The sequence below is a fragment of the Mustela nivalis genome (genome assembly GCF_964662115.1).
Source record: "Mustela nivalis genome assembly, chromosome: 6".
NCBI lineage: Eukaryota > Metazoa > Chordata > Mammalia > Carnivora > Mustelidae > Mustela > Mustela nivalis.
In genome coordinates this window covers 78,089,423-78,116,926 of record NC_139025.1, presented here as the reverse complement: position 1 = coordinate 78,116,926, position 27,504 = coordinate 78,089,423, and the positions used below count along the sequence as shown (strand labels likewise).

General features: G+C 35.7%; 2 protein-coding genes across 9 annotated transcripts in view; one reads left to right on the top strand and one right to left on the bottom strand.

Annotated features, from left to right (window-relative positions):
* GABPB1 (GA binding protein transcription factor subunit beta 1) overlaps positions 1-27,504 on the bottom strand; it is a 975,210-nt gene that overhangs the window by 67,993 nt on the left and 879,713 nt on the right. The window lies entirely within an intron of this gene.
* The window catches only part of GALK2 (galactokinase 2), a 76,083-nt gene that overhangs the window by 18,207 nt on the left and 30,372 nt on the right, over positions 1-27,504 (top strand). For all 6 annotated transcript variants that reach the window (XM_082734824.1, XM_082734828.1, XM_082734827.1 and 3 more), the window contains 2 exons: positions 8,036-8,126; positions 11,188-11,334. In XM_082734824.1, coding sequence (XP_082590950.1) covers positions 8,036-8,126; positions 11,188-11,334 — 238 coding nt within the window. The remainder of the gene's footprint in view (positions 1-8,035; positions 8,127-11,187; positions 11,335-27,504) is intronic.

The window sequence follows — 27,504 nt, the reverse complement described above, 5'->3', positions numbered from 1 at the left end:
CAGTGCTGTGAGGCTTGGTGTCAAACTTCAAGTTTGGTGCTTTATAAAATTAAAGGAATACTTTTTTGTTTCCTGTTGTTTTTGAATTCTTAGTTTGCTAAGATTAAAAGATTAAAAAAATTTGTTAATCTATTAATTGAATTCTATTAAATGTCTATTCAATGAAGAACAGTTTTAAAAAAACATGAATTACACTGATGGATTTTCTAATGTTGAGCTGTTTTTGCTTTCCTGGGATGAGTCCTACTTGCTTATAAGATAGTATGATGGACTTGATTTGCTAATTACAAAAAATAGATTTGGGCATATGATTGGCACCTTTTATTATTGGCTTATTGTTCATTGGCTAGTTTGTCTGCAATAATGTTTATTCATTGAGTAAATATTTTTTGCATGCCTTTATTAAGGCACAATACGAGGCTGTGTCTGGCTTCTACATTGAAACCTTTAAAGAAAATTTTACATTGTCTCAAACACAATTTTGTGTCATTATTTGTAAACATTTAAAACTGGCTACGTAGCAATTTGTTATATTGATTTACTCAAATTCACTTAACCATTCCCACCATCATGAATGTATGGTTTCAGTTTCATTTTTTCACAAACACAGAGCCTGAAACAGACTTGAATGAAGGTAGAGTATTTGGGTGTGGTACTGAAACAACATGGAGAATGATTCAGGGAAGCAGAGAGGAATTACTAAGGTAGGTAGTCCCTGCTGTAGGTAAGGGGCTTCATTCTACCAGGACTTCTAGGAGGTATGCAGCATACCTCCCAGAATTGTCCACATATTGTGTAGCATTCATTGCATGGAGATACTATACTTTATTTACTCACCATTGATGGGCATTTAGATCATTTCTACTTCTGGCTATTATGGATAGTGCTGTTGTGGATATTTATAGACAAATCTGTGTGTGGACCTGTATTTCATTTTTCTTGTCAATATCTAGGACTATTTGGTTTACCTTTTTAAGAACTTGCCTGACTGTTTTCCAGAGTGTTTGTACCATTTTTTATTCCTATCACCAGTGTATGAGAGTTCCATTTACTCTACATTTTTGCTAACATGTCTTTTTAAATTTTAGCCACTTTCATAAATATGTACTAGTACCAAATTGTGGTTTTTAATTTTAATTTCTTTAACTAATGATGTTGAACATCTTTTCATGTACTTGTCATATAGATATCTTCTTTGTTGAAGGGCTTGTTCAAATCTTTTGCTCATTTTTAAGCAGAATTTTCACCTTCTACTATTGACTTATAAGATTATCTTTTATGATGTGGATACAAGCCCTTTGTCAGATTGATTTTTTAAAAAAGATTTTATTTATTTATTTGACAGAGAGAGATCACAAGTAGGCAGAGAAGCAGACATAGAGAGAGGGGATGTGGGGCTCGATCCCAAGACCCTGGGATCATGACCTGAGCCGAAGGCAAAGGCTTCAACCCACTGAGCCACCCAGGCACCCCCAGATTAATTTTTTGCATATATTTTCATCTAGTCTGTGCCTTGGATTTTCATTTTTTATTATGCCTTTTGAAGAATAATTTTTAATTTTGATCAAGTACAATTTATTGATTTTTTTCATGGTATATAGTTTTTTTTTTTTTAAGATATAGTTTATTTATTTGATATAGAGAGCTGGAGAGAGAAAGCACTAGTGGAGGGAGAGGGACAGAGAGAGAGGGAGAAGGCTCCCTGCTCAGCTCAGCCCATGAGCTTCACCAGAGCTGAAGGCAGATGCTTAACAAACCGAGCCACTCAGGTACCCCTCATGGTTTATAGTTTTTGACTTTTTAGGAAACTTTTGCCAAACCCAAGGCACTGAAAGTTTTTGTAGTGTTTTCTTCTAGAAATTTTATAATTTTAACACTTAAATTTAGGTCTATGATCCAGTTTGATTTAATTTTTATATGTGGCATGAGATGAAGGTTGAGGATTATTTTTTTGCTCATAGCCATCCAATTGTGTCCTATCATTTGTTGGAAAGATCTTTTCCTATTGAATTATCTTGACAAACTTTGTTGAAGAGCAGGTAGCAATAAATATACGGTTCTGTTTCTGGACTCTATTCTGTTTATTGAGTGTTTTATTTGTCTATCTTTTAAAATAAGATTTATTTCTTTATTAGAGAGTGAGAGCACATGCATGAGCAGCGGGAGAGGCAGAGGGAGAGGGAGAGGAAGAATCTCTCAAGCAGACTTAGCACTGAGCATGGAGCTCCTCTCAGGGCTCAATGTCATGACTTTGAGATCATGACCTGAACTAAAATCAAGAGTGAGACGCTTGATCAACTGAACCACCCAGGCACCCCATGTATTATCTCTATGCCAATATCACACTATCTGAAAACCATAGCTTTTTAAAAAAATTTTTACTCTTTTTGAGTATAGTTGATATACAATGTCACATTAGTTTTAGGTGTACAACATAGTGATTCAGCTTCCCTATACCTTATGTTATGCTCACAAGTGTGGCTACCATCTGTCACCATACAAGGCTGTTACAGTATCATTGACTATATACCCTATGCTGTGCCTTTTATTCCAGTGACTAATTCATTCCATAACTGGAAACTTGTATCTCCCACTCTCCTTCACTCATTTTGCCTATCCCCCCTCTCCCTTCCTTCTGGCAACCATCAGTTTATTCTCTGTATTTAGAGATCTGATTCTGCTGTTTGTTTGTTTGTTTATTCATTTGTTCTGTTTTTTAGATCCCACATATAAGTAAAATCATATGGTATTTGTCTTTCTCCGTCTGACTTATTTCACTTATCATAATACTTTCTATGTCCATCCATGGTGTGACAAATGGCAAGATCTCATCTGTTTTATGACTGGTCATATTTTATTGTATATATACTACATTTTCCTTATCTATTGATCTATCTGTGGACAGTTAGGTCACTTCCATATCTTGACTATTGTAAACAGTGCTGCAATAAACATAGGGGTGCATATATCTTTATAATTAGTGTTTTCATTTTCTTTGAGTAAACACCTATTAGTGGAATTACTGCATTGTATGACGTTTCTGTGTTTAATTTTTTGAGGAACTTCCATACTGTTTTCCCCAGTGGCTGTACTATTTTATTTTCCCACCAACAATGCATGAAGGTTCCTTTTTTTCACATCCCCACCTTTTGATTCTAGCCATTCTTACAGATATGAGGTGATATATCATTGTGGTTTTGATTTGCATTTCCCTGATGATTAGTGATGTGGATCATCTTTTCATTTGTCTGTTAGCCATCTGTATGTCTATTTGGATCATCTCCCCAGTTTTTTTTTTTTTTTTAAAGATTTTATTTATTTATTTGACAGAGAGAGATCACAGTAGACAGAGAGGCAGGCAGAGAGAGAGAGAGAGAGGGAAGCAGGCTCCCTGCTGAGCAGAGAGCCCGATGTGGGGCTCGATCCCAGGACCCGGAGATCATGACCCGGGCGGAAGGCAGAGGCTTAACCCACTGAGCCACCCAGGTGCCCCTTCCCATTTTTTAATTGGATTGGGTTTTTTTGGTATTGAGTCATATAATTTCTTTATATATTTTGAATATTAACCCTTTATCAGATATATCATTTGCAAATATCTTCCCCCATTCAGTGGGTTGCCTTTTTGTTTTGTTGATGGTTTCCTTTGCTATCCAAAAGCTTTTTATTTTGATGTAGTCCCAATAGTTTATTTTTGTTTTCATTTCCCTTGCCTGAGGAGACCTATCTAGAAAAATGTTGCTACTGCTGATGTCAGAAAAATTACTGCCTCTCTTCTCTTATGGATTTTATGGTTTCAGATCCACATTTAGGTTTTTAATCCATTTTGAGTTTATTTTTGTGCATGGTGTTAGAAGTGGTCCAGTTTCATTCTTTTGCATTTAGTTATCTAATTTTTCCCAGCACCATTCATTGAGATACTGTGTTTTCCCTATGGTATATTCTTGCCTCCTTTGTCATAGATTAAATGACAATATATGTGTGGGTTTAATTCCGGGATCTCTACTCCATTCCATTGATCTATGTGTCTGTTTTTGTGGCTAGTTCCATACTGTTTTGATTATTGCAGATTTGTAATATATCTTGAAATCTGAAATTGTGGTACCTCCAGCTTTGTTTTTCTTTCTCAAGATTGCTTTGGGTATTTGGGATCTTTTTTGGTTCCATAAAAATTTTAGGATTATTTGTTATAGTTCTGTGAAAAATGCTTTTGGTGTTTTGATAGGGTTTGCATTGAGTTTGTAGATTCCTTTGGATAGTGTGGACATTTATCAGTATTAATTCCTCCAATGCATGAGCATAGGATATTTTTCCATATGTTTGTATTGTCTTCAGTTTCTTTCATCAATGGTTTATAGTTCAGAGTACACGTCTTTCACCTCCCTGGTTAAGTTACTCTTTTCAGAGCAATTGTAAATGGAATTGTTTTCTTTCTGCTACTTTGTTATTAGTGTATGGAAGTGTTACCAATTTCTGGGTATTAACTTTGTATCCTGCAACTGTACTGAGTTCATCTATTACTTCTAATAGTTTTTTTAAAAAAAGATTTTATTTATTTATCGGGGGGGGGGGGAGAGCGAGCACAGGCAGACAGAATGGCAGGCAGAGGCAGAGGGAGAAGCAGGCTCCCTGCTGAGCAAGGAGCCCGATGTGGGACTCGATCCCAGGACGCTGGGATCATGACCTGAGCCAAAGGCAGCCGCTTAACCAACTGAGCCACCCAGGCGTCCCTTCTAATAGTTTTTTTGATGGAGTCTTTAGGGTTTTCTGTATATGGCATCATGCCATCTGCAAATAGAGACAGTTTAACTTCTTTCTTACCAATATGGATACCTCTTACTTCTCTTTCTTGTCTGATTGCTGTGTCTACGACTTCCAGCTGTATGTTGAATAAAAATCGGGACAGTGGACATCCTTGTCTTGTTCTTGTTCTTAAACAGCTCTCAGTTTTTCACTATTGAGTATGGTGTTAGCTGTGGGTTTTCATTTATAGTCTTTATGATGTTGAGGTATGTTCCCTCAAACCCACTTGATTGAGAGTTGTTATCAGGAACAGATGTTGAATTTTGTCAAATACTTTTTCTGTATCTATTGAGTTGATTGTATAATTTTTATCTTTCGACTTGTTGATGTAGCATATGACATTGATGTGCAAATATTGAACATCTTGCATCCCCAGGATAAATCCTTTTTGATTGTGGTGAATGATCCTTTTTTTACACTTGATCTTAGCCAAAAGGCCGAGAAGCGATTGATTTTTTAAAATTTAAATTCAATTAGCCAACCTATAGTACATCATTAGTTTCAGATATAGAATTCAGTTATTCATCAGTTGATTCATCAGTTTCATATAACACCCAGTGCTCATCACATCACATGCCTTCCTTAATGCCTATCACCCAATTACCATATACCCCCTACCTCCCCTCCAGCAATCTTCAGTTTGTTTCCTATAGTTAAGAATCTCTTGTGGTTTGTCTCCCTCTCTGATTTCTTTCCATTCTGATTTCCCTCCCTTTTCCTATGATCCTCTACAGTGTTTTTTATATTGCACATATGAGCGAAACCATATGATAATTGTCTTTCTCTGACTTACTTTGCTCAGCATACTACTGTCTGGTTCCATCCACACTGATGTAAATGGTAAGTATTCATCCTTTCTGATGGCTGAGTAATATTCCATTTTGTGTGTGTGTTTGTGTGTTTGTGTGTGTGTATGTCTGTATATATGTATATAAAGAACACATCTTTATCCATCCATCTGTTGATGGACATCTCAGCTCTTTTCTTAGTTTGGCTATTGTGGACATCCTTTTAATACATTGGTGAATGTGATTTTCTAATTAAAAACCATAGCTTTATAAGAAGTCCTAGAATCAGGTTGTGTAAATCCTCTAACATTGTTTGTCTTTTTCAAATTTATTTTCACTGTTCTAGATCTTTTGCATTTCCTTATTCATTTTAGAATCAACTATTCAACTAATATGAAAGAGTACATTGGGGTTTTTATTGGGATTGTTGGGTTTATTGGAAAATGTGTAAATCTTAGAAAATGGTAGGGCAGAGAGGCAAGACAGGGATGCTAGAAAAAAACAGGCATGAAATAACTAATCAAAAGAAAGATTTTTGGGGCACCTGGGTGGCTCAGTGGATTAAAACCTCTGCCTTCAGCCCAGGTCATCTAGGGTCCCTGGATCCTGAGCTCTCTGCTCAGCAGGGAGCCTGCCTCCCCTTCTTTCTCTCTCTGCCTGCCTCTCTGCCTACTTGTGATCTCTGTCTGTCAAATAAAGAAATAAAATCCTTAAAAACAACACACACAAGGTTTTTTTAAATGATGTTTTTAGGCTATATTTCTAATTCTGTAGGAACTGACACTTTTCAGCTTTGTCTTTTGTATTTCTCATGTAGCTTTGTGCATCTGTACAAATTTCCGCTTCTACCCCTGACTGCTTCCTGGTTTTCTTTTCTTTGTGGTGACTTTCAAGATCTTTGCTTAACTAGGAACAGAACCTGATCAGTGTTGCTAACATAGTTTTATCCACTTTCCAAATTCTGTGGCCTCTTGTTGACTGTGAGCAATATATGACACTAAATGCTTGTGAGCTGGAGTCATATTGTGTGTTTCCTTGGAGAGTCACTAAACCTCTGTAAGCCACCAGGAAGGCCTCCCCTCTTCACTCTAATATGCTGATTATAGAGATGATGCCCTTTTGGTCCCACATCCCATTCCATATTAAACACCATCACGTGACAGTAGTGTGTGATCATAATTTGTGTTCATGTCGTCTCAGCTAGATTATGAAAAGATAAGCCCTGTGCCATTTTTCTTTATATTCCTGTAAATGCCTTGCACACTTAAATATTTTTCTTAGGACAGGATGTGTCCATGTTACTGAGTTAAGATAATGTGTGGAGGGCGCCTACTACAGTGACTGGAATATAATAGGTATTTAGTAAACCATGTGAAGAGTATTCAGTCAATATGGGGGATGTTGCTTATTTCCTTACTTTTTATTTGACCCCATCTTCCTCCATTTCATGTTTTTTTGTCCTTTGGCTGATTTAGAAACCTTTTTATCTATTTTTCATTTTGAGATAATTTTTGACTTACAAAGAAATAAAAAATAATACAAAGAATTCCCAAAATCAACTGATATGTTCTCAGTTCATGATATCAAGGGGACATATGATGTCCCTTTATTGATGGTGTTAATTTTGATCATTTTGTTGAGGTGGTGTCTGCCAGATTTCTTTGCCATAAAATTACTATTTTTTTTCCCTTTATAATAAGTATCTGATGGAGAAATACTTTGAGTCTATGTAAATGTTTTATTTCTTATCAAACTTTTTCTCCTTAACTTTAGCATCCATTGATGATTCTTTCCTGAAACAATTATCATGGAGTTTGCCACATAGAGATTTTTTTATTTCCACCATTTCTACTTCATCTATTCTTTGACGTTTTACTCTAAGGAAGAGATTTTCCTTCTCCTTCATTTAGGTAGTTTTTCATTTGTTAATTTATATCAGTATAGACTCATGGAATCTTATTTAACAAGTTATGATCCTTTAGAATCATTATTTGTTTTTTCCCCCATCTTCTTCTTAAACTGTGAAGATGGTAAAATTGGATAGGTGGCAAAGAGTGTGGGGAGAGAAGTGTTTGAGTTCTGTTAAAGTTAGAGATATGCCAAACAGCAAACCCCTTGGATAAGCATTTATGTGGTTTATAAATCAGCTTAACAAGACCATCATGAAATAAAAGGTGGTGTAGATTATGTTGAAATATATTGGTTCCTCTATGTTTCAGGAATAAAAAGGGTCAATAAGAAGTAGTTTAGTTGTTAAGGTCACCGCAACTTCCCTTACCTTTTAGTGTGTGGGGATGTTTGTTGTTTTTGGTAGACTGTGAAGTACATAGATGAAAATAAATGGAGAATGAAATTTCAGTATCACTCTTAAGGCACAAGATGGCAGCAGTCAGCCATGTATTTTGCAGCCTCTAGCCTTAAATTAATGGTGTCTTTTGTTTTTGCAGGGACTTCAGTACTAGTTCTAATAATATTCAGATTGACAAAACCAAGCCTCTGTGGCACAACTATTTCCTATGTGGATTTAAAGGAATTCAGGTAAATTGGTTTATCAGGCAACTACTAGCTGTTGAACTTAAAGTATGTATTATATATCAAGATTTTTAAAAATTTGCTATTTATATTTTGTCATCTTTCAAAGCTAATGAATATTTCTATTATTTTAGAGGATGAGGCAGGTATGACTGTTCACTGGGGTTCACAGGGAGCAGTAATGTCTGTTCATAAATCAGTTGCATCTGATGAAAATCCTCTTTTTAAAAAAATCTTTGTTCAAATTTTCTTTTGAAGGATGCAGTCTATTAATATATTTGTTCTAAAAATAGGTAGGTATAGGTGCCTGGGTGGCTCAGTGGGTTAAAGCCTCTGCCCTCGGCTCAGGTCATGATCCCAGGGTCCTGGGATCGAGCCCCGCATCGGGCTCTCTGCTCAGCGGGGAGCCTGCTTCCTCCTCTCTCTCTGCTTGCTATACTCTGCCTACTTGTGATCTCTCTCTCTGTCATATAAAAAATAAGATCTTAAAAAAATATATATAGGTATATACTGTAGTAGGATTTAGTCATACAGCCCTAGGTTTGAATCTGAGCTCTGCTCAGCTGTGTTGATTCAGCCTCTTTAAGTGTCAGGTTTGTTATCTGTATAATGATGTCCTTGCTATTCAGCAAAGAGTTGTTACAAGGATTACACAGTGCTTGACACACAGTAGGCATTCAGTAAATAAACAACTAGTATTGTTATTACCATTTTAGATAGGGTAAAAAAAAAAAGAGGTAGTAAAGTTTATTAGAATAACTATTTTTCTTAGAAACATTGACTAATTATCAGGAACATCTCTAATGTCATGGACAAGAATAAGAAAATGAAATATTTCTACTTTTTCTCCAAAATAAAAAAGTGTAAGTCAATTTGATTTGTTAAAATGTTTTAGAGAGCTTGTGTTCCCTGCTGTCTGGTGGTCCTATCTGAAGCTTTGTCACAAGTAGCCTGGGACTCAGTGGCATATTTCACTCCAGGAAAGCATCAGATTTATTTCTGAGATGTAGTCCTACACTCGGATTTTGGTGGTTCTGGTCTTAGAGTTCCTGCATTCCTTTCTTCTCTCCCTTCCTCCTTCTTCCCTCTCTTCCTTTCCTTCATTCTTCTTTCTTTCTTTCTTTTCCTTCCTTCCTCTTTTTTATTTTTCTTTCTTCTTTATCGAGACACATGGTAATAACTTATGGGAATAGATATTGGCAGCTTTTAAATCTTCAAAGTTATCTGGCTTATCAAATGCATTAGAGGGAATTACAGTGTTTGGAAGGATTTGCCTGACAAATGCAATTTGATCTTTCTTATAGCAACATGCTTTTTATAGCATATGGGTAAGTGACCTAAATACTGCTTGTTGCTTTCTGTTTTTGAAAATTTGAGGCCTTAAAGCCTTCTTTTTTGGTTTGACAACTTAATGTGCTAAAGTAGGTTTGTATAGCAAATTTTTGGCAGAGAATTAATTTAAAAGTTAGCCTGTTTAGAAAACTTCAAATTCAAATACTAGGAAATTTCAGAGGATAATCTGTTTATATTAAATTGAACATGTTATCCTTTTGGGATAGAGCTATTACAAAATTTGGCAAAATCCATTTACGTTTTTGAATCTGTTGTACATTTTAATTTAAACATTGCGTGATAAGTTTGTAAGTATGATTCACATTCAAGATACACTGAGGATCAGTTTATGGTTAAATATATAGCATTCTCCAAGGATTTTTTTTTTAAAAACAAGCTGTCTGATGTTCTTTATGAAAGGGCATTGGCAGCAGCAGTGTTTCAATTTATAATTTGTTTGTATTTCTGGAAAGGAAATTTTTAGATGACTTGAAATCAAGAAGAGAAGTACATCCAACAGAATCTCTTTTTTTGTGGTGTGTGAGTTTTGCCAACATAGGAAAAAAGGACAAGAAATTAAGGGGAAAAAAACAGCCTTTAATTTGCAGAGTTTTGTTGTTACTTTGGTTATTCTAACTAGTTTATTGAAATTTCTCCCTAGAATAATATGTATGATGAAATGCATAATTATGTAATATAATAGTATTTTGTACTTTGGTCTTGAGCTTTTTGAGTAATTTGCAAACATGTGGTATTTTTTCTTGAAATGGGGTGGCCTTGAATTTATTTTTAATCCTAAACCACAAAGGTTATGATATAATATCATCTTAAGTGTCATGCTAGATATTCATCTAAGTATCCCAGAGATTTCCATCTTTAGATCAGAGTCTCATTATTTCTCATTATTTCTTTCTTTCCTAATTGTAGAAATAAGAGTTTCTCTACTCCATTTAGAGTCTGTGTTCTCATTTGTGCTTGAATTCTAATTTGGCTGTCTTGAAAGCTACCATATGGCTTAACTGTATCTATAAACTCTAGTAAAAATCTGGATTTCCTCATATAGCTCACTTACATTAAATCATAGTGACAGTATGCTGGCCCGTGTTACTGATTGCAATGGAGAAGTTCTCAACCAGAAATCAGAGACCTGGGTCCTACCCCTAGCTCCCTATATGCAATGTTGGAAAAAATTTTTAATCTTGGTACATAGGTTTTTCCATAAGTAAAATGGAACTGAAGTTGAGAACACTTTTTCTTCAGAGAAACTTCTGAAGAAATACTCAATAGAAACAAGCTGCTGCTTGATGTTAGACTTTCACAGTCATATTGTGTTGGGCTGTGTTACATGGAGCTTTAATCTGCCTCACTAATATTGTGTATTTCTTATTTTGTTACTTGAGAAATAGAATTATAATTTTTTAATTAATTTTTACATTTGCTTAAGTCAATTAATGTTCAAGAAAAAGATGTCTCAAGGCAATTTTAGGAAATGGATCAATAGCTTTTTGTTGAACAAAGTAAAAAATAATCTACAGATTACCAAACCCTGTAGCCAAGAACCATTAAATGAAATATCATGTATAGACTCAACTAAACTGAATTGCACAAGTAGTTTCTATAAATAGCATAATAAGTCCATTGATAAATGCTTGCTCTCTGGAGAATGAAAGAATGTTTGCTAGACCTCGAATCTAACACCGAAGTTACTAGCACTGTTTTTTCCTTCTATTCTTAGGAACACTTTGGTCTTAGCAACCTGACTGGAATGAATTGCTTAGTGGATGGAAACATCCCACCAAGTTCTGGACTCTCCAGCTCCAGTGCTTTAGTCTGTTGTGCTGGCTTGGTGACACTCACAGTGCTGGGAATGAACCTATCTAAGGTAACCAACATAAATGTGTTAGCCTCACAGAACTCTCTCCTTGTAAAGCCATTAATATCTGAATCTCCAAATTATAAAATCTTTCTTCGATTACAAACTTTGTCTTACCTGAAAGGATTCTACACATGGGAATGCACTGTAACCTAAAAATTAATAAGTCCTGCTTGTGATAAACCACTATAAAGTATCTGATACTTTGCAAATAGGGAGCAGCTCTGTGAATATCTGTATTAAAATGCTTTTGTGCTCTTACATTAATTGTGGAGTTTGAGTGCATGGATATCTTTTTGGATCACCTCACTAACAAGTTCAGTTTAGACCAAGAAATTGTAGGCCTCATAGTTGTACCTGCTTATTTTCAACCAAAACCTTAAATTAAATATTTGACAGGCACTGGGTAAAAAGGGTAAAGACCAGGCAATAAAGGAACTGAACAGCATATCTGTTTATACCAGCAGGTTAGTCACTGAAATAAACTTAAAAAATATATATTGCATTACAAAGAGGAAATGCTTATTTAAAGGAAACATAAATCCTACAAAAGGTCAGAAAGCCTCAACTTTACAAGTTCACATAAATCTCTAACTTTGCAGTTCAGAGCAGGTGTGCTCAGCTTTAATTAATGCTTTGGAGTTCTGGTTCAAACAAAATGTTATCATAGGTTCTTTTTTATCCCATACACATACCATTTATAGGTGGTTTGGGAAGGGCATCAGGCAGATCAAGAGAAAGTCCGCCACATGCTTGGTCAGCCTGTTTAAATTTTCATTTTGAAAATTTTATATACAAGAGGAAAGAAAAATAAAGGAGAAAGCAAAGGCTCAGACAGAGTTCTCTTGTCTGTCATGTATAAGTATACCTTAATTAGTCCTTTGTGAGCCATGGCTTATTTGGTGGGAAGAGCAAATTACTTGTTTTTTGTTTATTGAGAGGAAAGAAAGCAAGGGAAAGAAATCCATATGTGAAATGTGTTTCCAGTAGTATTTTTAATCTGATGATCTATTTATTTATTCATTTAGTCATCATTCAACATTATTTATTTAGTGGCTACTTTGTACCAGGTAATGTTCAAAGCATTGGAGCTATGATAGGTCCAGTTTTAACCCTCACAGTGCTTATGATATGAAATGGGAACAGAGACAAGTAACAGACAACTATAGTAGGTTGTGATGAGTAGATAAATGCAGATTTAGAGAGCATGGAATATCTCAACTGAGACATAGGCATTTTTAGATGTTTGTCAAGAAATACTAATAGCATGAAAACACTGGTAACATCAATAGGCATGTATCAGGTGGAGGGAAACTTATGTGGGAATATCTAGAGTAAGAGTGATCATAGATTGTTGGAAGAACTAAAAGGGGCTTAATTTGGCTGGAGTAATTTGGATAACAGAGTAGGAGACCAGATGTTGGGCCTTGTGAGCCATGTTGAGGAATTTGGGCTTTATCTTGATAGCAGTGTAAAACCATTTCAGGCTTTTAGAAAGAGGGTAATATTATCATGCCTATATTTTAGAAAGAGCACTCTGGCTCTATTATGAAATCTAGATATGAGGGTAGTAACAATATTGGTAGTAGGGAAATGATTTGGTCTACAGAAATGGTGGTGATAATGGAGAGACCTGGATCATAGACTTAAAGTACATCTCAGACAGAATCAATAAGACTTGCTCATTGATTGGGTTTGAGAATGAGGCACAGAGAAGAGTCAAGGATTTTACCCAGGTCTCTGGCTTGGTGTGATTTGTTGGAATAAGGAATGTAGATGAAATTGAAATGTTGATAGGGAGGGGTCTCTGTGGGCATACTGATAGAGTTATATAGTATTTAGTCAGAAACAATATCCTTGAAGATAAGGAGGAGGATCTGAACTGGAGATGGCCCATTTGAGAGTAATTTGTATATAACTGGGTTTTGAAGCTATAGGAGTGGGGGAGAACAACCAGTGGAAGAATGTAGGTAGAAGGACAAGGAAGACTAGGACAAAGTTCTGACAAGCATGAACATTTGAAGGATGGGCTTAAGAAGAAATGTCCACTGAAGAGACTGAGAAATAATCAGATAGATAGAAGGAAAAAAAAAAAAAGATTTTAAAAAAATACAAAAACTTTTATTTCTCTTTGTAAAATCTAATTTAAAAATTTTTGTGCATGTTTTCTAATTAGAACACTTTGTGAAAATAATACATGCAATAATAAATGCATTTTTGATCTAATTAAAAATATATAGACACAGAAAAAAAAAAAATAATGGTATCCTGATAGGGGCACCTGGGTGGCTAGGTGGGTTAAGCATCTGATTTTTGGTTTGACTCCAGTCATGATCTTGGGGTTGTGGTATTGAGCCCCACATTGGGCTCCACCCTCAGCAGTGTCTGCTTCAAATTCTCTTCCTCTCCTCCTCCTCCACTTGCAATTGTGCATGTGTGCTCCCTTGCTAAAATAAATAAATCTTTAAAAAAAAAAAAAAGGTAAGGCAACAGCAAAGACAAAAAAGAGACTATTTCATGAAAACAGTGGTGTCAAATGCTGCTGGGATGTCAAGTGAGACAAGGACTAACCTTCATTAGATTTGGCATCAGAGAAGTTGAAGAAAACCTTGGCAAGAACAATTTAAAATAGGAATATGTTAAAGTGTCTATGAGAAGTGAGAAAGTGGGAAAGTCCAGTGGATACAAAAATTCTGGCTGTGCCTGGTGAAAGAGATAAAATGATGTCTGTCATGGGGGTAAGGTCAAGAAATTAATTTATTAATAAGAGGATTGGTGAAACTTATTTTTTTTCACTTTTTTTTTGGCTTTTTAATGGTATAAATATCTAAGGGAAAAGAAGAAATAACAATGAAGAAAAAAACACTTGAAACTTAGGTATTAATTTTGGCTGCCTCTGTGTTTTCAAAGTAAAAAAATAACAAATGTGTTGACATAAAAAGAGACACATGGATCAATGGAACAGAATTAAGAGCCCAGAAATAAACCCATGCATATATGGTCAATTAACTAATGACAACATATATAAAAAACTTATACAACTCAATAGCATAAAAACAAACAATATAATTAAAAATGGGCAGAGTATCTGAGTCAACATTTTTCCAGGGAAGACATATAGATGGCCAACACACACCTGAAAAGATGTTCAGCATCACTTACCATCAGGGAAATGCAAATCTAAACCACAATGAAATATCACCTCACACCTGTCAAAATGGCTAGTATCAAAAGATAAAAAAATAACAATTGTTGGTGAAGATGCAGAGAAAGGGAATGCTTGTACACTGTTGGTGGGAATGTAAATTGGTGCAGCCATTATGGAAAACAGTATGGATATTCCTCACAAAATTAAAAATAGACCATATGCTCCAGCAATTGCATTTTTGGGTATTTATTTGAAGAAATTGAAAACATTAACTTGAAACAATATGTATGCACCCCTATGTACACTGAAGCATTAAAATTGCAATAGTAGAGGTACAGACACAACCTAAGTATCTGTTGATGGATGAATGCATAAAGGAAATATGGTATATATATATATATATATATATATATATATATATATTGACATCTTGGTTAACCACAAAAAAGAATGAAATCTTGCCAATTGCAACAACATGGAGGGAACTTAAGAGCATTGTGCTAAGTGAAATAACTGTGCAATGTAAAAATTTTTTTTAATGTTTTATTTTATTGTTTTCTCTTAGATAGGGAGAGAGAGGTAGGGGGAGGGGCAGAGGGAGAGAGCAAATCTCAAGCAGACTCCACACCCAATGTGAAGCCCAATGTGAGGTTTGATCTCATAATCCTGAGATCATGACCTGAACTGAAATCAAGAGTTGGATGCTTAACCAGCTGAGCCACACAGGTACTCCTTTTTTTAAAAAAAAAACTGGAGCTAATAGATACAGAGAACAAATTAGTTGTTGCCAGAGGTGATTGTTGGGGGATGGGCAAAATGGGTAGAGGGAGTCAAAAGGTACAAACTCCCAGTTATAAAATAAATCATGGGATGTAATGTACAAAATGGTAAATATAGTTAACAGTACTGCATTGCATATTTAAAAGTTGCTAAGAGAATAAATCTTAAAGGTTCTCATCACAAGAAAATAAAATTCTATCACTATGTATGTGATAGATGCTAATTAGACTTATGATCATTTCACAATATATACAGATATCAAATCTGTTGTATACATGAAACTAATTATGTTGTATACATGAAACTAATATGTTAGTTATACCTTGATTTAAAAAATGAATAAAAAATAGCAAATATACTTTTATCAGAACTAACTGACTTTATTACCTAAAGGGAACAATATGTATATTCTAGCTTTCCCTGCTCATCTAAGTTGCACTGACAATACTTAATATTTCATAAGGTCTTAGTATCATTATTTAGGAGAGTTTCTTTGCTGTAATGAGATAGAATTTTTTTTTTTTAAGATTTTATTTATTTATTTGACAGAGAGATCACAAGTAGGCAGAGAGGCAGGCACAGAGAGAGAGAGGAGGAAGCAGACTCCCGGCCCAGCAGAGAGCCCGATGTGGGACTTGATCCCAGGACCCCGGATCATGACCTGAGCTGAAGGCAGTGAGATAGAATCTTAATTGAAAGGAAGCCCGATTTCCTCAGAGTCTTTATAGTTAAGTGCTAATTGTTGACATAGAATGTAAGAACTCAATGGACTTTAGAGATGAGCTAGTTCATATATTTTTTTTTTAAACTGATGTATCAGTCAGTGTCTAATAAGAAAGAAATGGCACACAGGGTATAACTGAAGACAGTTTAATAAGGAGACTATTTACATAGATGTGGGTAGGTTCAGGGGAACCAACTAGGAAGATTTCCCTTGTGAAACCAGAAGCTATTGTACTTTAGGAGCTATGACTGTAGAGTAATGTTGCCAGAGATGCAATGAGGTGGGAAAGAGTGAAGTGGGTAGGAATGGCAGTGAGTGGGAATGGACGAGGGGAGTTGTCCATAGAGGTCTGTCTTCTGGAGTACAGAGAAGTATGAGAATGGAGGGCCAGAAAGGCAAATGGAGAATAACCAACCTATCTGATAAGAAAGGTAAGTCCCACAGGAGACTAGTGTCTAATTTCTCCCAATTGATGACTAATCCCCTTCCAATTAATATGTATATCCAGTAGTCCCTGTTAAATTGCAGATAATAATTACTGTAAATGAGATATGATAAGTAGATTTGGAATTTGTTAACTCATTAATAAATGAAATGTTTTATGGCTGAAACCACTAAAACAAGATGGCTAATCACCCAGAAATTCTGGAAGACCGAAATTATGAATGAGAAGGAACTGGAGAAGAGAATATGGTGTAATAAGAAGAGCTATGAAATAGAAAAGCCTAGAGACTTCTGGTTTCAAGACTCCAGAACAAAGAACATTATCTACTTTTTCTTTCTCCAGCCCTCATTTATTTTACTTTTTCAAAAAAATCATCCCTGAACAATAGGGAAAGCAAGAAAATGGAGGCACAGGTTTCATCTTTGATAAATCAAGGAGACATAAATAACTCTAAACCACAAGATACAAAGATGAAAAGTCAGTGGAAGGGTGGTACATGACTTAGGAGAATGAAGAAAGGTCAGAGCCAAGTGCCTGTGGAAGGAAGTGCAGATGGAAGGCAAATTAATTCACAGGTGTCTGGAAAGGCTTAGGAATTAGACGCACCCAGTACCGTAGAAAGTAGGGTGACAATATATGGTTGAACTACATTCTCATGTTAAAATCTAAGGAGGAGAAACCCCCTATGATCATGGTTGATGAAGGCTGAAATGATCAACAGAGAGTGGTGGGCTCAGAGGGCATTCTGTATGCAGTTATCTTTTGGCATTTGTCAAAAATACAATTCATGTTATGTCTGAGTAACTTAGAATATGAATTGGGCATAAAACTTTTCCTTGAGAGTTGCTGTCCACTGAAGAAACTGGAGAAGCTCATGGTTAGGCATCAGGAATTCTATTTGTTATTGGGAAGTCTGGAATAACACAAATAACACTGGATTTATGAGGGAGTGCTTCCCAGAGAAGATAGGCTTTTCAGCCACAGTATAAACTTCCTATCCTAAGTCTTGGAATTAGCATTCGGTGACATTTATTGTACGCCTACCAGGTGCCAGGCCTTGGTCTAGGCACTAGGGATACAGCTGTGAATCGGTGAAGCCCCTGCTTTCATGGGACTTAAGTGCTAGTGTCTGTGGTGATAGTAGGAGATAATGAACAACTATCTAATTAAATGTAGAATATCAGCCAGGGTTATGAAGAAAAATAGGCTGTGTAGTGAGGGGAAGTTGCTATTTTGGAGGAGTCAGAAGTCTTTTTAAGGAGGAGCCATTTTAACAGAGACTATGGTAAGGAGTCAGCAAAAAAGGGAAGTAGAAGGAACAGCTCATCCAAAAGCCTTAAGGCTAATGCATGTTCCTCACAGCCGAGGAATAGTGGAAGCAGTGCTGGGGGAGTGGGGGGACAAGACTGGGTGGTTTGAGGTAAGCTAAAGAGAGGTGATCAGAGGCCACATTGCCACATTGTATAGAGTCTTCTTTGGATTTCATTCCAAGTATGATAGAAAGCCTTTGGAGAGCTATGAACTGAGGTGTCCAGATGTGATTCACATTGCTTTGAGTTTCTTACAGTTGGAGTAGTATGTTGTACCCTGTACTGACCAGGGAGAAAATAATCTAAAAAAAAAAACAAAAAGAAAAGAAAAGGAATGGGAATGGTCAATGCTTTTATGGAATTTAAATGCACATAGAAGGGTACCTCACAAGACTTATTAACTGAGCATCTAGCTCATACAAGATCTGAAGTATTTTATGTGTAAATGGAGAACAGGGTTATAAGAATGGCTGCTTGGTGGTGTTAAATGGGGAAGTTTTTTTTTTTTTTTTAAAGATGTTATTTATTTGACAGAGATCAGAAATAGGCAGAGAGGCAGGCAGAGAGAATGGGGAAGCAGGCTCCCTGCTGAGTGCTGAGCAGAGAGCTGATGCAGGGCTCATCTGAGGATGCTAAGATCATGACCTGAGCTGAAGGTGGAGGCTTAACCCACTGAGGCACCCAGGCTCCCCTAAATGGGGAAGTTTTCAAGTGAGTGGTAAGTTCTAAAAAAGGAAGGAGAGGCTGTGTCTTGACACAAAGTACTGGGAGGGGTCCAGGGCATTTCAGGCAGAGTGAACCCTTAAGTGTATTGTAACAGTTCTCTGAGCCAGATTGATAAAAATGTGTCAGCCAAGGCCTAGAAATTCCTATGCTGCCTCATGACATTCCTTTTCAAAATTTTATGTGATGACATACAACTCTTCTAGTTGCTTAAGTCCCTCAACAGGTTTGAATAACTTAATTTCAGGGGCAAGTTACTCGTGTAGACACAGATTGATCCTCTTTCAGAGGAGTGTTTTGGTGTTTGAAATCCATAGGTACAAGAGACCTTTGAGGTTCAGAAGCAGAGTAAATTAAATGCTCAACATTCTGTGCCAAATATGTCCAAGTTTTCATTTCCTGAGTTTCTCTGAGAAGGTTTAAGGGTGTATTTTTCTCTACATATAGTTACATTTAAGTTAAATATTTCTTGGCTTTCAGAATGAGATCTTGTCCTTAAAAAGTAAAGACAAGATGTACAGGAAAACGAAAAGAATCTCACAATTACACAAAAGTTTAAGCTCTGATGAGAATGTTTTAGTAACAGTTTGCTATATGTTATAGGACAATCAGAAAACAATTTGCACTGTCACTAATCATTATGTTTAGAAGTCCATAGAAGGATGTTGTTTCACTTTGCATAGAATAACAAAAACCTCCTCCATATAATGGTTAAGGAAAATAGTAGTTTAAAACAGTCCAGCTGCTTTAACAGTGGACCACTAATGAACTGCAGCAGCATGGCCTCTAAGAAGATGGTAAATCCAGAATACAATCTTTGAAAACAATCTCTTAATTAAGTGTTGGACATGGACTAAAGCCATGTGCTCACTGCCACAAATACCAGGAGGGCTCAGTGTTAGCACTGGGTGGCCTGTGTTTAAAAATGTTTGAAATTTTAGGTTAATATTGTTAATACATAAATATAAAACCATTCACGTAGTTTTATCAATGAAAAAGAACCAAGTTTCTTTCAGTTAGGTGGCATTGTGTTTGTCTCTCGTTATATTCTTTTTTAGGAGTAGGATTGGAGACAACATTTATTTAATGGTTTTAAGTAATTTGAATTCACTTGGATGTTGCGACCAAGCTATTTGCAGATTAGGAGGCTTGCTTTGCGGAGGTTGTTTAGGTCACCTCTGGTTTTTTTTTTTCTTTCCATTTCCTTTTCTAGGCTAAATACATGTTTACCTTGAGCATAAACTAAGGCAAACAAGACAAACTAGGGAGCAACAGATTGGAGAACTATGGTTCACTGTTTCCGAGTGTCTTCAAATGAAACCACTATTGCTGAAAATTCATGCATATGCCTTTGTTGTGTTTGAACTTTTGCTGTGATCCTTATATCCTTATCATTATTAGGCCTCCAAACTTTGACTTGCACTCAGGAGTAAGTTAAATGTGATCTAGTATTTAAAGAATCAACAGGGACAGTCCCCATGATATTAAGTATGCCACATGTGTGCATAGTCCTTACCTACTACATTCACTGTATGCAGAGAAAATAACTAAAAGATGAACATACAAGCTCATTTCTTTTTAAGACTGGATAATATTTCTTTTTTTTTTTTTTAAAGATTTTATTTATTTATTTGATAGAGATCACAAGTAGATGGAGAGGCAGGCAGAGAGAGAGAGAGAGAGAGATGGAAGCAGGCTCCCTGCTGAGCAGAGAGCCCGATGCGGGACTCGATCCCAGGACCAGAGCCGAAGGCAGCGGCTTAACCCACTGAGCTACCCAGGCGCCCCAAGACTGGATAATATTTCATTATGTAGATATTACATAGTTTATCCATTCACCTGCTGAAGGACATCTTAGTTGCTTTCAAGTTTTGCCAATTAAGAATAAAGTGGCTATAGACATCGGTGTGCAGGTTTTTGTGTGGGCCTAAGTATCAACTCCTTTGGGTAAATTACAAGGAGTGTGATTGCTGAAATGTATGAAAAGAATATATTAAATTTTGAAAGAAACTATCAAACTATCTTTCAAAGTGGCTGTATTATTTTGTATTTCCACGAGCAATGAATGAGAGTTCCTGTTACTCCATATTCTCACCAGCATTTGGAGTTCAGATTTTGGCTATTTTAATAGGTGTGTACTAATATCTCATTGTTGTTTTAATTTGCATTTTCCTTATGACATATGATGGGGAGTCTCTTTTCTTTTCTTTTTTTTTTTAAAGATTTTATTTATTTATTTGAGAGATTGAGAATGAGAGAGCGAGAACATGAGAGGAGGAAGGTCAGAGGGAGGAGCAGTTCCTGCTGAGCAGGGAGCCAGATGCAGGACTTGATTCCCTGACTCTGGGATCATGACCTGAGCCAAAGAGAGTCACTTAACCAAATGAGCCACACAGGCGCCCCATGGAGCATCTTCTCATTCATATGCATACTTACCATTTGTATATCTTCTTTGGTGAGGTGTCTCTTAAGATCTTTGGCTCGGTTTTTAAACAGGTTGCTTATTTCATACTGTTGAGTTTTAAGAGTTCTTTGTATATTTTGGATGATAGTCCTTTATCAAATATGTCTTTTGCAAATATTTTCTTCGAGATAGTGCTTCTCTTTTTATTCTCTTGATATTATCTTTTGCAGAGCAGAACTATTTAATTTTAATGAAATCCAGATTATTAATTCTTTCTTTTATGAACTGTGCCTTATCTCAGAAGTCATTGCCAAACCCTAGGTCATTTAGGTTTTCTCCTATGTCATCTTCTAGGAGTTTTATAGTTTTGTTTTACATTTAGGTCTGTGATCCATTTTGGTTTAATTTTTGTAAAGGTGTAATGTCTGTGTTTAGATGCATTTTTTTTGCATATGAATGCCCAGTTGTTCTTGTACTATTTCTTGAAAAGACTATCTTTGCTCCATTGCTTTGCTTTTGCTCCTTTGTCAAAGATCAGGCTATATTTGTGTGGATCTATATCTGGGCTCTCTGTTCTGTCACATTGATCTAATTGTCTGTTCTTTTGTGAATACCAAACTATTTTGATTACTGTAGCCTAATATGAAGTCTTGAAGTTGGAAAGGGTCAGTCCTCTAACTTTATTCTCCTTTCATCTTGTGTTGCTATTCTGGATGTTTTGCCTTTCCATATGAACTTTAGAATCCATTGATAACCACAAAATAACTTGCTGGGATTTTGGATGGGATTGCATTGAATCTGGATCAAGTTGGGAAAAATTAACATCTTAACAATATTGAGTCTTCCTATCCATGAACATAGGATATCTCTCCATTTAGTTCTTTGATTTCATTTGAGTTTTATAGTTTTCCTTGTGTAAATCTTGTACATATTTCATGTGATTTATACTTAAGTATTACATTTTTTCAGGTGCTAATGTAAATGGTATTGTATTTTAAATTTCAAATTCCACTTGTTTATTGCTAGTATATAGGAAAGTGATTGACTTTGTATAATAATATAGTATGTTACAACCTTGTTATAATCGCTTGCTAGTTCCAGGAGGGTTTTTTTTGCTAATTGCTTTGGATTTTCTACATAGATAACTATGTCATCTGTAAACAAATAGTTTTATTTCTTCTTTCTTAATTTGTATATCTTTTATCTCCTTCTATTGTTTGATTACACTAACTAGAACTTCCACATTGATGTTGAAAAGCAGTGGTGATGGACATTCTTGCCTTGTTCCTGATCATTTTACCTTTTGAAATTCATTGTCAAACTGTCATCTAGAAAGATTTTATCAATTAATATGCAGCAACATTACATGAGCGTCCATTTCCCCACAGCCTTACCAACAACTTTATCAATCTTTAAAATCATTTCCAATCTGATAGATTCTGTCTTGGGCATATTTTTGATGATTAGACTGCCTAAACATCTTTTCCATGTTTTTTATTGGTCATTTACAGTTTTTGGACTTTGTTATATATTTACTCAGTTCCTATTACTCCATAAGAACTCTATATATTAAGTATTCATATATTATATGTTGCATCCACCCCTTTACTAACCAATTTTCCATTTGACTTCTTTTAAACTGATAATTCTGTTTTTTTTTTTTTAAAGATTTTATTTATTTATTTGACAGAGAGAGATCACAAGTAGGCAGAGAGGCAGGCAGAGAGAGGGAGAGAGAGAGAGAGAGAGGAAAGCAGGCTCTCTGCTGAGCAGAGAGCCCGATGCGGGACTCGATCCCAGGACCCTGAGATCATGACCTGAGCCAAAGGCAGTGGCTTAACCCACTGAGCCACCCAGGCACCCGATAATTCTGTTTTTTGTCTTGTTTTATTTTGCTTTTTAAATAAGCTCTATGCTCCGTGTGGGGCTTGAACTCATGACCCTAAGACAACAGTTGTATGCTCCACTGACTGAGCCAACCAGGTGCCCTTAAACTAATAATTTTGTATTTGCTTTTAAAAAAATATCTCATGTATTTATTAGAAAGAGAGAGAGAATGAGCAAGGGGGAGGGGTAGAAGGAAAGGGACAGGCAGACTCCCCACTGAGCAGGGAGCCTTATGTGGGACTTGATCCCAGGACCCTGGCAGACGCCTAACCAACTGAGCCACCTAGGTGCCCTAAACTAATAATATTGAAACAAAAGGCACTTTAGTCATATTTAAGCAAACACATACGATGGGATCATTGTATATACCTTTACTTTTATCTTTCTTGAGTTGAAAATACTATATACCCTTCCATTTCATTTTGAAGTAAAGTACTTGGGCACAAGTCCATTAAATGGATCCCAGGGCTCTCTAATTTACTCCATGTTTGACATAGTATCTTTAGAGGCTTACTCAGAAGAACTAAAATCGTAACTGATTTATACTGTAAGCAGGAATATTTTCCAAGTAGCATTTGTTCAGTAAGATACATACTTTTGAATTATGAATAATGAATTAACATCTGTTTAGCACTTGGGGAAATGCAAAGAACTTTCCCCTCATCCTTTTGCAAGGCCACTTAACTCTGTAAAGTAAGAAGCAACTGCCAGCTTCTCAGAGCCTAGCGCCAGGATTGTGTACTTGGACTTTATGTTTTATCAAAGGAATATGGCAGGTTTTACTTTTAGAACATATTAATATTACTTATACTTCCCCCAAAGGTCTAAAAACATTCAACAAGAACAACAAAAACAGCAGCAGCACCAACAGAACAAAACTGTTTGGAGGGCACAGTCATTAAGTGGATGGGTCCAGGGTTCAGTCAGCCCTTTTAGGGCTTAGACAAGGCACTGGTAACTGACAATGGAGATTTCTTTTTAATTTTAAAGGACATATAAATCTGTTGAGAATAAAAGAAGGGCAGTCAGTCTGGCAAATGGTAAGTAACCTTAAAAACTTTTCTCTCTCTCTGAGGAAAGAGATGATTGTATCATTTTCTTATGAGCAACTTTATAGTGCCTGGCATAAAGGAGACAATTAGTTGGGTTTGATTAAATTAGTGAGTTATTACTGCTACCATCATCTGCATAATAGCCATTTCCCCCTGTTTTTAGTATTGTATTTGGATGAGTTAAACAAAAACATAAAATGAATGATTTGTCCCAAAGACAATAGTATCTTCCTGGAGAATACATTTATTTTTATTCTCAGAATATGGGACTGAAAAACAGACCTGGGTCTGAATTCTGGTACTGCTACTCTCTAGCTTTATAGCTGAGGGGAAGTCTATCTCTGGGTCTCAGTTTCTTCATTAGTAAAATAAGTGAATTTAGACCACTAAATCTTTGAGGCCCCTTCTAGCACTAAGATTATGTGATCTAAGAGGTAAAGCAATTCTTAAGATCATCAATTTTTGAGGAGTTGCTTAATAATAATTAAACGCTTGCTTATACTGTATCTAAATCTTCTAGTGGATTTTTCAAAATTCTAGATCCTAGTGACAATAAAATCATTATTGGAAATAAAATTCAACCTTGGGAAAGCTATATCTAAACTTTGGAAAACTGCTGTTTAGGTACCTGTTACAATGTAACAATGTAATATGACTCGGTTGTATTGCTGACTGACAATTCCATCCCTAGGGGTAGGGGAGGACTGTTGCTTTTCTTTCTTACTTTTTTTTTTTTAGTTACGTTTCTTATAATTACTTTGTTTAATAACTGGCAATCAGGAATTTACGGAATAAAATAAACTTTTTTGATCTCAATGTCCACTAGATGGAGATACTGTGGTAACAAAGGTCCTGAACTGACCGCATATATTTTTACTTTGGGTAGTTTGCTCTTAAGTTTTAATTAAAATAAATGAAATAGTAAAAAAGGAAAAGAAAAAGAAAGGAACAAAACAAGTAAGGGCGAGAACTGAGAGTGAAATTCAGCTTTCCATGGCTCCAAGGAAAGATTCAGATAGACCATAAATCACTGTGAAGCATTTCAAAGCTGTACTGCATATTTCCTGCCATTAAAACTGTGTAGTGATCTAATTTGCAAATACCCACACCCCTTGAAATGATTGTGTTTAATTTACTATCTTTGAAAAAATCTAATAAAAACTCATAAGAAAGTTCCATTTATTAAGTTTTCCTGTTTCTCAAATTTAATTTCTACATTTAGTATTTATGGACATAATTTTTATTTTTGTCTTTTGAGCACTTTTTTCCTATTAAATTTTTAGTAGCTCACTCTTAAAAGCATATTGAGCAATTTATAAGTATTACTTTTTCAGAGTTGGGGTACATTTAGAAGTATATTGTGACTTTTTCAAATGCAATTATTTTAAGGCCTTTGATGATTATAAAAGCAAGAGGCTAGGGTCAAATCCTAGGTGAAAATGCTAGAAGTGAGGCTATAAAACTAATATATTTATGGAATATTTTAGTGAAGGCTGTAGGCAGTGAATAATATAGGCATATAAAAATAATTTAATGATATTTATCCAGGTATGCCCAAAATGAATGAATAAGACAAAGAGTATTTTACAAATTAAATTTTCCTTGGTTACTCAGTATACCGGATACTTTATTTTTATCTCCAAGATTTATTAATTCGTTTTAGAAAGAGAGAAAGAGAGAGAGAGAGTACGAGAGTGGGGACAGGGACAGGGGAGGAGGGAAAGGGGAAAGCAGATTCCTGAGTACAGAGCCCAGCGCAGAGCAGGGCTTGATGCGAAGACCCCAAGATCAGACCCTGAGATCATGAACTGAGCAGGAACCAAGAGTCAGACACCCAGCCAACTGAGCCACCCCAGCATTTCTACCAGATACTTAAGAAGTACTATTAGAGATTATTTAGAATTTGGATGAATGGATGTAATCCCTTAATTTTAATCATATCTGAATTGGTAAGGGAGCAGAGGATAGAAAATTAATTTGACCTGATCATAAATACTGTAGGATGGAATTAAAAGATGATTTTAGCTCAGCTTCCTATAGGATGTTATGGTACAAAGAGCATGTCCTTTAGATTCAACATGACACATTGGACTCTAGCTCAAGAGCTGTGTGACTTGGCACATTACTTAATCTCTCTGTGTCTTTGTCTGTAAAATTAGGATCATAATATTTACCCAGTAAAGATAGTTGTGAGGATTGGAGTAATTATATAAAGTATAATACCTACCTTACAGTAAGAGGTAAGGATCATTACAGTCATCCTCACTTTATAATAATGGTAATGATGATGATGATGATGATGATAGTAATAATCTGTAATTCTCATTTAAATTAAAAAAATGTAGATTTTCCCTACTGGAGAGAATCTCTGGAAAATGGTTAGGCTAGTTTTACTGGAAGCCTTTTATTTTTTTTCATTTTAACTCTGAGGTTCAGGGATACCATGAACCCCAAATGGGTTAGGGTAGTAAAAAGAATCTTCCTTTTCATTCCTTTATTTAACAGTGTTTATTCAACTAGGCAATCTTATAGAATTGGGGCTGGAAAAGTAAAGTAGACAAAGAGCTTATATTCTAGAAGGGAGAGACAGATAATAAATAAGTAAATGAGCTATATACTTTCACATAGGGTTAACTTCTATAAGGAGAATGAAGTCTGGCAAAGACGGAGAATGATTTGGAGAAAGGCTACTTTAGATTATGTGATTAGTACAAAGAATCAAAGTAAGAGAGATGAGGAAGAGAAAAAAATGACTAATTAAAACAATTAGTAATTGTAAAATTTAATTAGTAAAATTGAGTATTATTGTGGGCAGCAATAACATGAGGATGTAGGGATTGACATTTAAGCTGAAGTATTATTAAGCATTTAACTGTTAGCTATTCTGAACCTTTCTCTGGATAAAGTTCATCCTGTTGGTCTGCAAAATTTTTCTCTTAAGGGGACTGGTAGCTCTCTTTGGATGCAATCTTGCTGATTCTGCCATGAGAAGCCATTGGTAGCTGCAAAGAGCCAGGGTAGAGTGGGATACTCCAGGGCCCTGGCAGGTTGGGCTTCTTTACTTTCTGTGGGATATCTAAAGTTAGGTAAAAGTAGAGTCAGTAGGCACCTCTTAAAGGCAACCTTTGTGTTTCTGGATTAGGATCTTCTAGTGGATTTCCGGGCTTTGCTTTGTATATCTCTTTACCCATTTTTCATGGGAGTTCCAGTTGGAGCTGAACATGGTGAACGGTTGAATACCATTTGTCTCACTTTGCCTAGGGAATCTTAGATAGTCGGTATTAGACTTGAAGGGTAAAAAAACAAAATTAAAGAGGAAAAACTGTCTATTAAGTTTTCCAATCAAGTTATTGCTTGGTATTTTAAAGATTCTACCTTTCTATAATTTTGGATCATGAAGCTACTCTTCTGGGGCTGGCTGGCCTAAAAAAGTCTCTTGCCTTTGGCACTGGTTAGAGTTAGGTATTGTTAATACTGCCAGTTTCCTCAAGTTACCTAATTTTTATTCTCAAATCCTGTTCTGTTGTCTACAGTGATATAATTTATGCTTTTTAACCCTTATTTCACGATGTCATTATATTCCTTTTGTTATTATTTCACTCTTGTCTGAAGAGATCCCACAATAAATTACTAAAATGAATAATGTAAGCCAGAGTTCCTCTTGTTTTGCTTTTTATGCTTCTTCAAAAGTAAGTATTTTAAGGAA